The following is a 13,212-nucleotide window of genomic DNA, read 5'->3' as shown; positions in this document are numbered from 1 at the left end:
TTCAGAATTGATAATTCCTACATATTTGTAACCAAATAGAAGTGAAGTGAAGAGAAGTCGCTCAGTCATGTCTGACTCTTTGCGACCCCATAGACTGTAGCCTACCAGGCTCCTCCATCCATGGGATTTTCCAGGCAAGAGTACTGGAGTGGGGTGCCATTGCCTTCTCCAGATAAACCAGAACATTATGCCAGGTTGGGTAGTACTATGACATTTCTCTACATAGCATGGGGGTGGGGGTAGTCAGGAGTCAAGAAAAATATAAACTGACTGAAGAGTGGGAGGGAACTGACAACAATTAAAACATGTAATAAAAAAAGAAATTAACTTTACGATGCACAAGGTATTTCTTACATACTCTACCAATAATATCAACCCCTTCTCTCTTCTCCCAGTGTATCATAATCTCATTCCACTTTCTAGACTTCCTTATAGTCAAAGATTCATCTTGCATCCACTCCGTGTTATCATAACTCCCCATTTTTACCCTCAGATCTCACTTTACATAAAGACTGTGATGGTTAATTCTACATGCCAATTTAGCCAGGATGTTTGGTCAAGCTAGATGTTCCTGTGAAGGCATTTTTTTAAATTGATGAGTATTTCAATCAATAGACTTTGAGTAAAGCAGATTACCCTCCATAATGTGCATGGGCCTCATCCAATCATTTAAAGGCCTTAAAAAAAAAGACTGAAGTCTCTTGAAGAGGAAGGAAATCTGCCTCCAAACTGCCTTTGGACTCAAGACTGTCACATCAACTCCTTCTGAAATCTTCAGGCTGCTGGCCTGCCTCGTAGATTTTGGAATGTGTCAGACCCCACAATTGCATGAGCCAATTCCTGAACAGAAATCAGTCTTTCTCTCTTCCTCTCTCTCTTATCATTTATACGTGTATAAATTATATAATCCTATTGTTTGTTTCTCTGAAGATCCCTGACTAAGACAGAGATGAAAGAGCAAGGGGAAATTATTATTATTTTACATAATCAGAACGTATTCTGCATCAAGACAGATTTACATCTTTTATGCTATTGGTGGAAGTGTGTAGAACAGGGTGAACTGTATTCAAGGAGAGTGGATTCAAGGCTTTGAGAGCCAGGATATACTTGATGTGTTTTGACTAAAAAAAGAAAAACACGTTATGCCCTCCAAGAATCATCTTAAAGTCAACATAACTGTGGCAGCAAAGTACCACAAAGGACACAGCACTGAGGATCAGGAAGACTGGAGCTCTTTATGTGTGTTTGATCAAACTGTTTAATTTTTGAACTTCTGAACATCTATAAAATGGAGACAATAAAACTCAGTTCATTGGATTTTTATGAAAATTAAATGAGATTTATATAAAGCAGGTCTGACCTACAGTTAACACTTTAAAACTGTAGCTTCTATAATTATTTTTCTCATCAATACATGGGTAATACTGATGTAGCTTCATACGTTTTTGGGTGTTTAATTGAAAACCATTAAAATTACAGTTAACCATTAAAATGCTCTTGGACTGCAAGGAGATCAAACCACTCAATCCTAAAGGAAAATTAACCCTGACTCTTCAGTGGAAAGACAGATGCTGAAGCCGAAGCTCTATACTTTGGCCACCTGATGTGAAGAGCCAACTCACTGGAAAAGACCCTAATGCTGCGAAAGACTGAGGGCAAGAGGAGAAGGGGTCAGCAGAGGATAAGATGGTTAGATAACATCTTTGACTCAATGGACATGAATTTGAGCAAACTTCAGGAGATAGCAGAGGACAGAAGAGCCTGGCGTGCTGCAGTCCATGGGGTCACAAAAAGTCGGACAAGACTTAGCAACTGAACAACAGCAACGCCAGTAGATAACATAGGCCAATAAGCATCATTATAATAGTATAGTTAGATATTATAAAAGCAATTATAAGAGACTGAATACCTAACATACTTCAGGCAACATGCTAGTACCCTGGATACCTTATCTTATGTAATTCTTACCACAATGCTTTAAGGCATGTTTTTTGAGAACAAAACGTAGAATCAGAAGAGTCAAAAAAACTCTTTTTAGTTCACACAGCTTTGAAAATACTGAAAGCAGAAATTCCAACCTAGGTGTCTGTCTCCAAATGTATTTTGGTCCTTTGTGTATTACCACTGACTCCAAAGGTCAGTCATTATCTTGTACACAGGCAGCACATCCGTTTTGTGTTCATATTAACACGATTGGTGCCTTGCTTAGTACCTGGCATGCTACAGACACACATTATACATTTGAATGAAAGAAGGAAGGAAATAGGAAACAGTTCTCCCAGAAGTCGTGTTCTTATCTCTGACCATGAACTGTGTATTTGTTATACTTGCCTGGATGGTGAATGATACAGGTTCTTGCCACACTCTCCCGTCCACAAGAAAGCCGTGGTTTGTCCCATCTGTGGCCACAAAAGTGAAGTGGTCAGTCCGAGAATCCCCTCCCGAGTGCCGATAGGCCACGTGCCTGCTGTCCACATCCAGCTGAGTGAAATTGCATGGGACCAGCGCCATCCCCCGCAGGTAGAGCTGGCCATGCCGTGGGAGCTGGGCCAGAAGAAAGGTGAGCTTCTCGGCTGGAGTGTCAGGGTCGGTCAGCTGCAGGAGGTCAGGGGAGAGCAGGCCCGAGGCCCCTTCAACCAGTCTCAACCCCTTGTTCCTGGTCACCACGGGTAAGGCTGTGTCCACAGTCTCCAGTGTGATCTCAAAAACCCCAGGCTTGGTCTGAAGTCCATTGCTGACGATGAATCTGGCAAAGAGAGGCAAGGTAGCCTTCAACATGGATTCTTGTGTCACCATCTATTGGAATGAAATGATAACAATACACACCTTTACTCAAGGACATATTGTGCTGGTATGTGAAGGAAAGCTCAAGAGCAGATCTTTCAGGAGGACACCATTCTATCCATTAAACCAGTCACTAGACAATGTGTACATGGACCATTCTAACCCCCCAAGTATTGCTCAGCAGCATGGATGGTGGATTCCTGGGATGGGGCAGGTTAACTGTGCCAATGATATTTCTCAGGCTTGTCAATACTTAGTGTCATTTCTTGCCCCAAATAGGAATTTCATAGCCCAGACTCTTTTGCAATTGTATTTTCTTTGTGAGATTTTAATAGGCTCAGTTCTTAAGGCTGATCATTGGAAGCCCATCCAATAAAGTACTGAGTAGGCTGAATTTGGCTAATTCACTCAATTCATATATTTTTCTGTTTGTTTTCACATTTGCCCATGACAAGATTTGGGGAGTTGTATTAGACAAAGATTATTCCCCTGCTTTAAAGAAAAGAAAATTAGAGTGGAAAGATTCAGAAACATGGCAGATCATAAGGCAGGTAGGAGACAGACCTGGGATGAACACCCAGGTCCTCTGACTCCACACCTTCTGTTCTTGCAGTTTTAGTGATTGCTAGTTTAACAATCCACTAAGAAAGAGTTGTGGTGCCTAAGTATCACTGCAGACCTAGAAGAGAAAACGGAAATGATACAAATCCAAGCTAAGCAAGATGATTCTTACACTTGAAGCTCTGTGATACCACAGCACGCTTCTGATTACATTGATCACTAAATCACATTCCACCCACACAAACAATCTCAAAATTAAACTAACCAAAATCACCCTTATAACATTTCAACGTGTAATTTCAATACAAAGGACAGTTGAGACCATGATGAAATTAAGCCAACAAAATCTGCTATTGAAACTCCAAGTTAGGAAATCAGTAATCTCACATAGAATTGACATATTCACCATTGGCCAAAGAAACGTACTTCAAAACAATCATGGAATTGTGTCTATTTGTTTTTTCCCATGTGCCAGTTCTGAAATAGTCATGGAGGATAGAAACACTCTTATGTTCCAGGATGTAAAAATCTCCTAAAACATTGTAGTATGTATAACACTGAATGATAAAAGAATTTTCTTTGGAGGTTCTTTTTTAAAATTAGAGAAGATATGGGGTTTATATTTATTTTATTAATTTGACAAATGTGACTACCAAGTTTTTAATTCTCTACAAAAGATATCTCATCTTTCAGGGATAGAAGGTTAATGCTTTGCTGTTGAACATGAAGGAACAGGAAACCAGGTTGTGTGAGTGTGACGAGTCTGCCAGCCTGCCTGAGGCAAAGGACTCAAGGACAAGAGCAGCTGGACCAGAAGTTACAGGGAGATGAGTTTGGCAGATACAGATTTTGCTTTGAAGGCTAGACTAACATTTTTGAGCTTTCTAATTATCAAGCTAGTAAGACTGCCTACCAGGAAAATAGGATGCGATGCATGGAAAAGGAATCTTTGTCCAAAAAGTTAAAACTGCTAAGTGAAATACTCCAAATAAAACACATTTTTGGACATTTCACATACCTTCACTTGTAAAGAATACAATTTGTGGGTTTTTTTTCACCTCCACAGCTCAAACAAGAATATGGAATCAACTTTAGAATTGCAGATGGAACAAAATCATAGTTTCCTTAAAACAAAACAATATGTTTGGATAAATGTATTCTAAGCAAATAGGTAATTTCATTGCTGGATCATGGAGTATTTGCAAAATCCATTATTTTTTAAGAAGAAAAAAAAATCACACCTGAGAAAAAATATTTGTGAATGCTCTTCACCTTTTATTAGTCACTTTGACAATATCAAAGATCAGGTGATACACATTTTTAGATACAAAACTCATGGTCTGTTTCTCAGGGGATGCTTTTCATGGAATGATGCCCTTATACTATTGTCTTCTGGGTACCTTTGTCATATTTCCTCCCTGGAGTCCATCTGAGCAGAGGTAAAAACTGGAGACCAGGCATCCTCTCAGGGCCTCTATTTTCATGGAGCTTTCAACTTTGCCCTCTTTCACAATATAAAATGGCTGTCATTTAAAATTAGCAATTTATAGTTGAGCATAGACTTAAGCCAGAGAACACGTAGGCATGTCAAATGCTGGTGGAGAAGGAAGAAAAAGAGAAGGGGAGAGACAGCCATCAGGAGCAAGGAGGTGAAGCAGGAGCCCCAGGGGCTGCTGGGGGTGCATCCAAGGTGGCCATTTTGAGCATCTGATTCTGACTTTCTCCTCTGGAGACTAAATTCCAAAATTGCCCAACTAGGTGCCCCAAGCTCAGTCTCCAGGTGGCTGCATTATCCACATACATGTGACCTGTCTGAGGCCACTGAAGTTTTCTCGTGATTTGGCAGTCCATCTCAGACTCCTCTCTGCCTCTGACAGGCATCTGGCCACAGTGAAAATCAGCAGTTGGCCCTCAGTCAGAGGGGAACGAGGGTGAGAGGGTTAGGGTCCGTTAAGATAAGAAGCATGTTTCCTGAGGCCGGTGTTCCCAGCTGGGACGCTCAGGCAGCTGTCTGCACTGACAGAAAGCTAACAAGCCAGTGGCCAAAAGGATGCAATGTCTCAACATGACTGGATCAAGTACATCTTACCACGTTCACAAGTAACAGTGCAAACTATTCACAAGCGGAGAACATTATCAGAGAGAGTGAGAGACGGGGTGAATCGGTCCTGGTTGGCTTCCCAGTCAAAAGAAAAAAAAGCCTAGCAGAACCAGTGCGACAAGGTCAATGTTTTGTGCCTGTAAATATTGACCAGATGATCTTGCACATGGCCCACACCATCCCCCTCAGAAGAAACCTTCCAAATAGATTTTCAAGTTTTAAAACAATAGTGCCATTGCTATTATGGCATCCAATCAAGCTAAGAAGCCAGTGGTGTTGAGGTGGCCGCTCCTTATGTGGGTCCATTTTGTTTAATTTCCTTTATTATGCCCCCCCTGAGAAGAAACGCAGCCAAGATGACCACTGTCTCATGAAATTTGGGGAATGACTCTCAGATCTGTGTGGGGTGCCTGCCCGGCCTGATTTCACCATTACCATGGTGCTTTCAAGCTTTCTGCATTTCCTGGCAATAGAGTTGGCTGAAGAATCTGCCATCTGTCATGGCATTTAAAAGATAAAAATGGAATCATAAATAGAGCCAGTTCTTCAGGAAAAAAAAAAAAAAGTCCAACCGGCATGTCAAAATGGAGGACATTAGCATGTTCTTTTAGAACCCGGCTGCCAGCAGCTGAAGTCAGCTTGCTAATCACTTGGTGTCAGCTGTCCCAGAATGTGCTGCCAAATCCTTCTTCCAGGCCAGCAGCACCAAACAATACAGGAGAAATTTATGATTCACAAAATATTTTTGCAGAAGGTAAAATCTGACCATTAAACTCCCCCGTTTAATTAATGCTGCCATAGCTTACATTAAAAAGTGAAGGGAGGAGGGAAGCTCTCTGCCACAGAATTTATCTCTTCTCCCCAGCCAAATTCCTTGCCAGATTTAACAGCAAGCAACATAAATTTAGGTGATTAGATTGGTTGCATATATTTAATTTTTAAAAAGCGCCATGATCACACTTTCATTAAAACAGCCTTTCGGCTTTGGTTGAACGCCACCTGACAGACAGCACAATGGATGGGTTAGTGAAATAACAAGATTAAAACAAGAGTCTTCAGCAGATGTGAGGCTCTCCCATTATAAAATGCAAAACTGCTGGTCAAACATCAGAATGACACACACGGAGAAGGGTCCTTCCCACAAGTAAAGATTCTCCACAAGGTTTTAGTACAGTCGGGGATAATGGAAAGACCTCTCCACAGTGAGATCTCAGCCCAGATTTAGCTCTGATACTCAGCCATGTCAACTTAGGTGACTTTCTGCCTCTTCGAGACTCACTTTTCTCACCCATAAAATGGGAACAAGGCATCTCTCTCAAGGTGGTGGTGTAAGGCATAAGAGCAATGATACTTGCATTAAAAAGGGTCTAGTACACTGCTTGATGGGGCTTCTCAGGTGGCACTAGTGGTATAAAACCCACCGGCCAAGGCAGGAGCCATAAGAGACAAGGCTTTGATCCCTGAGTCGGGAAGATCCCCTGGAGGAGGGCATGGCAACCCACTCCAGTATTCTTGCCTGGAGAATCCCATGGACAGAGGAGCCTGGCAGGCTGCAGTCCATAGGGTCGCACAGAGTCAGACACGACTGAAGTGACTTAGCACGCACACACACATGGCTTGATCCATTACAGGTGTATCAAGACTAGCTTTCTTGCACATAAATGAACCAACTGGATTAAATCAGTGTTTTCCTACCCTTGCTGTTTATTGTCTCAATGAACCTGTTTCCTAATCTTGAGTCATTCAAACACCATCTTCACAATTTTTGCCATTTTCTGGTACTACTGTACTCTTATTACCTACCATTTTGCTTTATACCATCTCATTGTTCTTAAATAAATGTACTTGAAAAGAAACCTTTTAACGACTAAAAGACCAAAGTTTTCACTCATGAAAACGAAATCACCATAAACACGACAAAAATAAATACAAGAAACCAACTGTTTTCATTTGCGCTAGATGTTGTTGGCCAATGGTTTGGAGCCTGCGGCCTGTACGCTCTTTGCTAAAGAGGGAAAAACAGTTCATATTGAAGAGCTGTTAAGGACATATGAGCACAGGCCGCCTGAGACTTCCTTCTAGAAACAGAAGGATTGAGAGTATTAAAAAGGAGTTTCTCACTCTTGAATCTCTATTACTTAATGTCTCTTTTCTGTACCAGCCAACATCACTTAGCATCTTTGTAGCATTGGTGGTACTAATCACTCATTACAAAATGGAGACACAGAGTTTCTGCTAAATGAAAACCTTGCCTAGAAGCTCTCCCTGTGCAAAACAAACTAGAAATCAAACCACCAACAAACTAAACAAAACAAAGGTATCTTAGTAACTCGAGATGTGAGCTGCAGAACACCATTAATTCAGCCCCTTCATGTGCTGTCTGGGAGAGGACATCAGAGGCTCCTGTAGACCTTCAGACACCTCAGAGCACACCGGGAAAAATGCACTGGACCAGATTGGACACGGCTAGTCCCAACAGCATCGGACTCACCTGTAGGGCTTTTAAAAGTACAGATTCCTAGGCCTGACACTGGACTCACTAAGGTTGTCTCTCTGCAGTGAGGCCCAAGAATTTAAATTTTGTAAATCTCTCAGGTAACTGTCTTGAGAGTCTAGAAACTTAGAAACTCCTGGGATGAATAATTTTATAAACACCCTCAAGTATGATTCTCTATGGATGTGAATTAGGAAGCTGTTATGGTATCACTAATTCTCACATCATAGATATCGTTTTTTATTCTCAGCTCATCACTACCATCTAATTAAGGCCTAATTATTACTTCTCAACATTGTTATGTGTTCATTCTTTGGCTTCTCTGGTTTCTCCAATACAATCATGAATGTCTTCAGCAGACTCTCCCATAGGCATGGATGGAAGCAAACAGGAATGGACAGGAAAAAGAAGTTCTAGAAATGGGTGTCAAATGAAAAACCCTGAATCTGATATACCTGTGCTAAGCTAATAAGCATCCACCCTCCATTAATAAACAGGAAAAAAGGAATCATATTGCTCTTTATAACTTATTCCTTCCTTCAAGATTAATCTTGGTATTGTAAAGATTGGAGAGAAAAAAAAGGGGGCCAAGGAAAGAATATGGTAAACAATAATAACTACAAGAATAACAAAAATGATAGAAACATTATTATTAACATTAAAATAAACATTAAAATCTAATATTAATAATAGAAACCAATACTTACCTTGTTCTTCCTATGTGCCATGTTTTGGGTTTTTTATTGGAATATAATAGCTTTACAATGTTGTGTTAGTTTCTGCCGTACAACACCATGAATTGGCCATATATATACACGTATCTGCTCCCTCTTGGGCCTCCCTTGCACCCGCTCTCCCGTCCGACCCCTCTAGGCTGTCGCGGAGTATCCAGCTGAGCTCCCTGTGCTATACGGCATCCCGCTAGCTAGCTATTTTCTGTACCGTAGTGTATGTATGTCAATGGCACTCTCTCAATCCGCCCCCCTTCCCCTCCCCACTGTGTCCACAAAGCCATTCTCTATGTCTGCTCGTCTATTCCTGCCCTGCAGATAGGTTCATCGGTATCATTTTTCTGGATTCCACATTAAGAATATTACATACCTAAGCTCATTTAAAGCCCTCAACAGCTCTGACATAGCCACTCTGAGCATCATTCCTTTTCACAGAGACATTTATAGGAGCGCAGGAGAAGGAATGACTTGAGGAAAACCAGAGATGTGGGTCATGAAGACACAGAACCGACCCCAGTTTCGTGCTTTCATGACTCTGTACCATATCCCAAGCCAAGGAATCAGTGGGAAAAGTAATCCCCACTTCTGATGTTTTAGTTAACACCTAGCAACACTCAAGCACTGAATTGGTATTAAGATAATGAGCCACCAAATGATTATCTGCTTGTTAAGAACATTTGTCTAAAGAAAAAGGAGGTATTAGTCTAAACTTCCCTGGATTTTTTTTTTTACCTAACTATACAACTCATCTTTTCAAATCATCATTCCAAATACCAAAAAAGTCAAGCAAAATAATCTTTACTGACATTTAAACATTGTTTATCATAGCAGACATACTGAATTAGAAAAGATATATGATAGAGGAGAGTGGCATTTGGACATGGGTTTATCCATGTACTTGATAGTTTATGGGAGCCTGTCAAATAACATAGCAGTCTGCTAGAGTTGTGTTATTTTATAGCATTCTTTTGAAGGTTGTATTCTGACATGATAAAAATCATAGTGGAGGACAGAAGCCCTGTGTGTATGGAAGATGAATCAAGGCTCTCAGAGCTCTTTCTTAATTAAAAAATTCAGGGTTAGATGTGTACCAAGGTCCCCCAAAGGCTAGTCCAGGATTTCTGGGTTCTCAACCCAGCCCTGGGAATCTGCATTTCTATCAAGAACCCCAAGTTCAGCCAGTTTTCATAACTGCTAAAGGGTAGACCCTCTAGAGTTTTTCTTGCTTTATGTAACTGGAAATAGATTTCAGTATTTTAAATGAATGCAGACTTTCATTATTGTTGTATCTTTGCCTTTTCAACAGATTGTTATTCTTCCCAGTGATTTATTTGATACAGAATCCTTGAACAGGTGCACAGCCCCCAATTATAACACTGTTTCTATGGGGAAATATGATCCACTTTATGACAACATGATTTACGATATAGTTACCCAAACACATTGTATCAAAAGGCACTGTCTGCTTATGCCAAATGTTTACTAGCAAATTTCTTTTCCTTGGATAGAAAAACAGACTCAAATAAAGAGGTTAAATTACTTTACCACATCTCTCATTACTGGAGATCCTCAGGTCTTCACATGTCTCTTCACTGAACAGCTTGCATGGAGATTTGCTTAGGTGTTTATTTTTAAAAAACAAGCCCTAATTTCTGGCCTGGCTACTACTGTCAGTTTAATTGTGCACCCTTCTCTCTCATCCATCGAGGCAGTGGATGAAGAGCAGATTTATACTGGAGCTGGAAAAGGGCATATTTTTCCTTGCCTTTGTCTTCTAAGCATTCATTCAAAGAAGGCGTTCTGAAAAGTTTCCTCAGGGCTCACCTGAATGTGTCTCTGTGGACAGCTGTTGTGCTCTTATCCACATAGCAGACTGTCTGTCCTGCTATATCCATTTGGCTGAAGCTTGTAATGGGGACCCCAGGATAGCGGACGTACTCAACCTGGCCAAATTGCGGTGGGGAGGTGATGACGTAGAGAAGTTCCTCGGGCGTGTCTGTTCCATCCACAGCAAGGAGAGTGGTGGTCGTTAGGAAACCTCTGCCACCTTTAGACACCACAAGTGGTTTTGCCAGGATGACAATATCACCTGTGTGGCAGAAGAGATGGTGGTCAAAATTTGAAAATAAAACATCTACACTGAAGGTAAAAAGCAAAGGCCAAACTGCAGAAATCAAAATCTCAATTCTAGGATAAGAATAGAGACACAGATGTAGAGAATGGATGTGTTGACATGAGGGGCAGCAGAGAGAGGGATGAGCTGGGAGATTAGGTTTGACATACAAACACACATATGCATGTGTGCTCAGGTGCTCAGTAGTGTCTGACTTTGTGCAACCCTCTGGACTGTAGCCTGCCAGGCTCCACTGTCCATGGGGTTCTCCGGGCAAGAATACTGGAATGGGTTGCCATTTCTTCCTCCAGAGGTCTTCCCAACCCAGGGATTGAACCTGCATCGCCTGTGTCTCCTGCATTGGTAGGTGGCTTCTTTACCACTGAGCCACCTGGAAAGCCCATACACTACCATGTGTAAAACATAGCTAGTGGGGAAGCTGTTGTATGGCACAAGGAACTTAGCTCAGTGCTCTGGAGGGGGCTTTGCTGGGAAGGAGGTCCAAGAGGGAGAGGATATATGTACACATGTACACACAGAAGGGGTTCACACTGTTGTACAGCAGAAACTAACACAACATTGTAAAGCAATTATACTCCAATAAAAAAATACTTAAGAAGTGACCCCAAAAAACAACCCTAATATGATATAGCAAGATTTCTATGACTGGGATTAATCAAAGAATTTGGCCAAAGACATATGCAGATATCACAGAGAAGGGGCAACACATAAGGCCAATAAAGACGCAAGATATGCTCATGAATAGTCAGGGAACTACAGATCAAGGTCACGCACTGCCATCTCACATCGCTCTGACAGGCCAAGATGTGGAAGGCTGAAGATGGCAAGTGTTGAAGAAGATGGGGACTCTTGCATACAGTTCAAGTCAGAGTGTAAACTGGTACACAACCTAGAATTACTTTGTAAAGAGTTGGATACTCACATATGCCTTGACCCAGTGATGCCACTCCAGTGGTGTGCTGGAGAGAAACATGTGCACTTGTACCCAGGAGGTCTGTGCTAGAAAGGTCATGGCAGCTCTGTTTGTAACTGAAAACACTGGAGACAACCCAGATGCCTTTTCGAAAGGTGAATGTATAAACAAGCTGTGGCCTATTCATACAGTTGAATTTTGCAGAGTAGCAAAATGAATGCACTAGAGCTACACGCAGCCACACAGATGTCGCTTATTAACATGTATTAGTTGAGTGAGCAAGTCCCAGAGAACCACAAACAAAGGTAAGAAACTTGACACAAAATTCGGGATGGTGGTTTTCTCTGGAGGATGGAACGGATAGATAGGTAGATTCTGATACTGTTAATATTCCAGTTCTTGTATGTATGGTGGCTACACAGGGGCTGTTATGTGTATTTAAAAGACTATGAGTGAGTGTCTGAATGCAAAGAAGGTGATCACACACAAAGGATACAGAGCTTCATAAACTAAAGGTTATATCAAATTTTGTTCACCTGAGGTTCATCAAAAAATTATCATAATTAAAATACCCTTGAGTTTCAACTTTGTGCTAAGTAAGGGAGAAAGACCCTTAAAACTTTACACCAACACTGTGATAAGCCATCGCCATGTGTCTAGGCTATAAATGAGGAAACTAAGGTGTATAAATGTTACCAACTTGGTAATGATTATATAATTAGGAAAGATAGAGCTAGAATTTATACCCAAGCCATCTGACCCAAGGGCACACACTCAAACCTCAAAGACCCTGATGATGGGAATGATTGAAGGCAGGAGAAGGAGACAGCAGAGGATGAGATGGTTCGGTGGCCTCACCGACTCAAAGGACATGAGTTTGAGCAAGCTCTGGGAGTTGTTGATGGACAGGGAAGCCTGGCATGCTGTAGACCATGGGGTCGCAGATTCAGACACAATTTGGCAGCTGAACAATGACTAACTTCTAATAGGCAAAGACCAGTTCAGCTCAGTTCAGTTGCTCAGTCGTATCAAACTCTTTGCGACCCCATGGACTGCAGCATGCCAGGGTTCCCTGTCCATCACCAACTTCCGGACCTTTACTCAAACTCATGTCCATTGAATCAGGATGCCATTGAACCATCTCATCCTCTGTCGTCCCCTTCTCCTCCCGCCTTCAATCTTTTCCAGAATCAGGGTTTTTTTCAATGAGTCAGTTCTTCGTGTCAGTTTGCCAAAGTATTGGAGTTTCAGCTTCAGCATCAGTCCTTCCAATGAATATTCAAGACTGATTTCCTTTAGGATGGACTGGTTGGATCTCCTTGCAGTCCAAGGGACTCTCAAGAGTCTTCCCTAACAGTTCAAAAGCATCAATTCTGTGGTGCTCAGCTTTCTTTATAGTCCAACTCTCACATACATACATGACTACTGGAAAAACCATGGCTTTGATTAGACAAATATTTGTTGGCAAAGCAATGTCTCTCCTTTTTAATATGC

The 13,212-nt window shown here is 41.4% G+C and overlaps 1 protein-coding gene across 2 annotated transcripts in view; it reads right to left on the bottom strand.

Annotated features, from left to right (window-relative positions):
- LOC120860263 (FRAS1-related extracellular matrix protein 1-like) overlaps window positions 1–13,212 on the bottom strand; it is a 148,791-nt gene that overhangs the window by 41,458 nt on the left and 94,121 nt on the right. Inside the window, exons 23-24 of one of the 2 annotated variants that reach the window (XM_040236056.1) lie at window positions 10,496–10,760; window positions 2,332–2,746 (exon numbers count right to left, since the gene is read on the bottom strand). In XM_040236056.1, coding sequence (XP_040091990.1) covers window positions 2,332–2,746; window positions 10,496–10,760 — 680 coding nt within the window. Of the gene's footprint in view, window positions 1–2,331; window positions 2,797–10,495; window positions 10,761–13,212 lie in introns of both variants that reach the window. The other variant, XM_040236057.1, reaches the window with a different exon arrangement.

This window comes from Oryx dammah, unplaced genomic scaffold, assembly GCF_014754425.2.
Source record: "Oryx dammah isolate SB20612 unplaced genomic scaffold, SCBI_Odam_1.1 HiC_scaffold_11050, whole genome shotgun sequence".
In the NCBI taxonomy this organism is placed as follows: domain Eukaryota; kingdom Metazoa; phylum Chordata; class Mammalia; order Artiodactyla; family Bovidae; genus Oryx; species Oryx dammah.
This window is presented reverse-complemented; position numbering and strand designations above follow the sequence as displayed.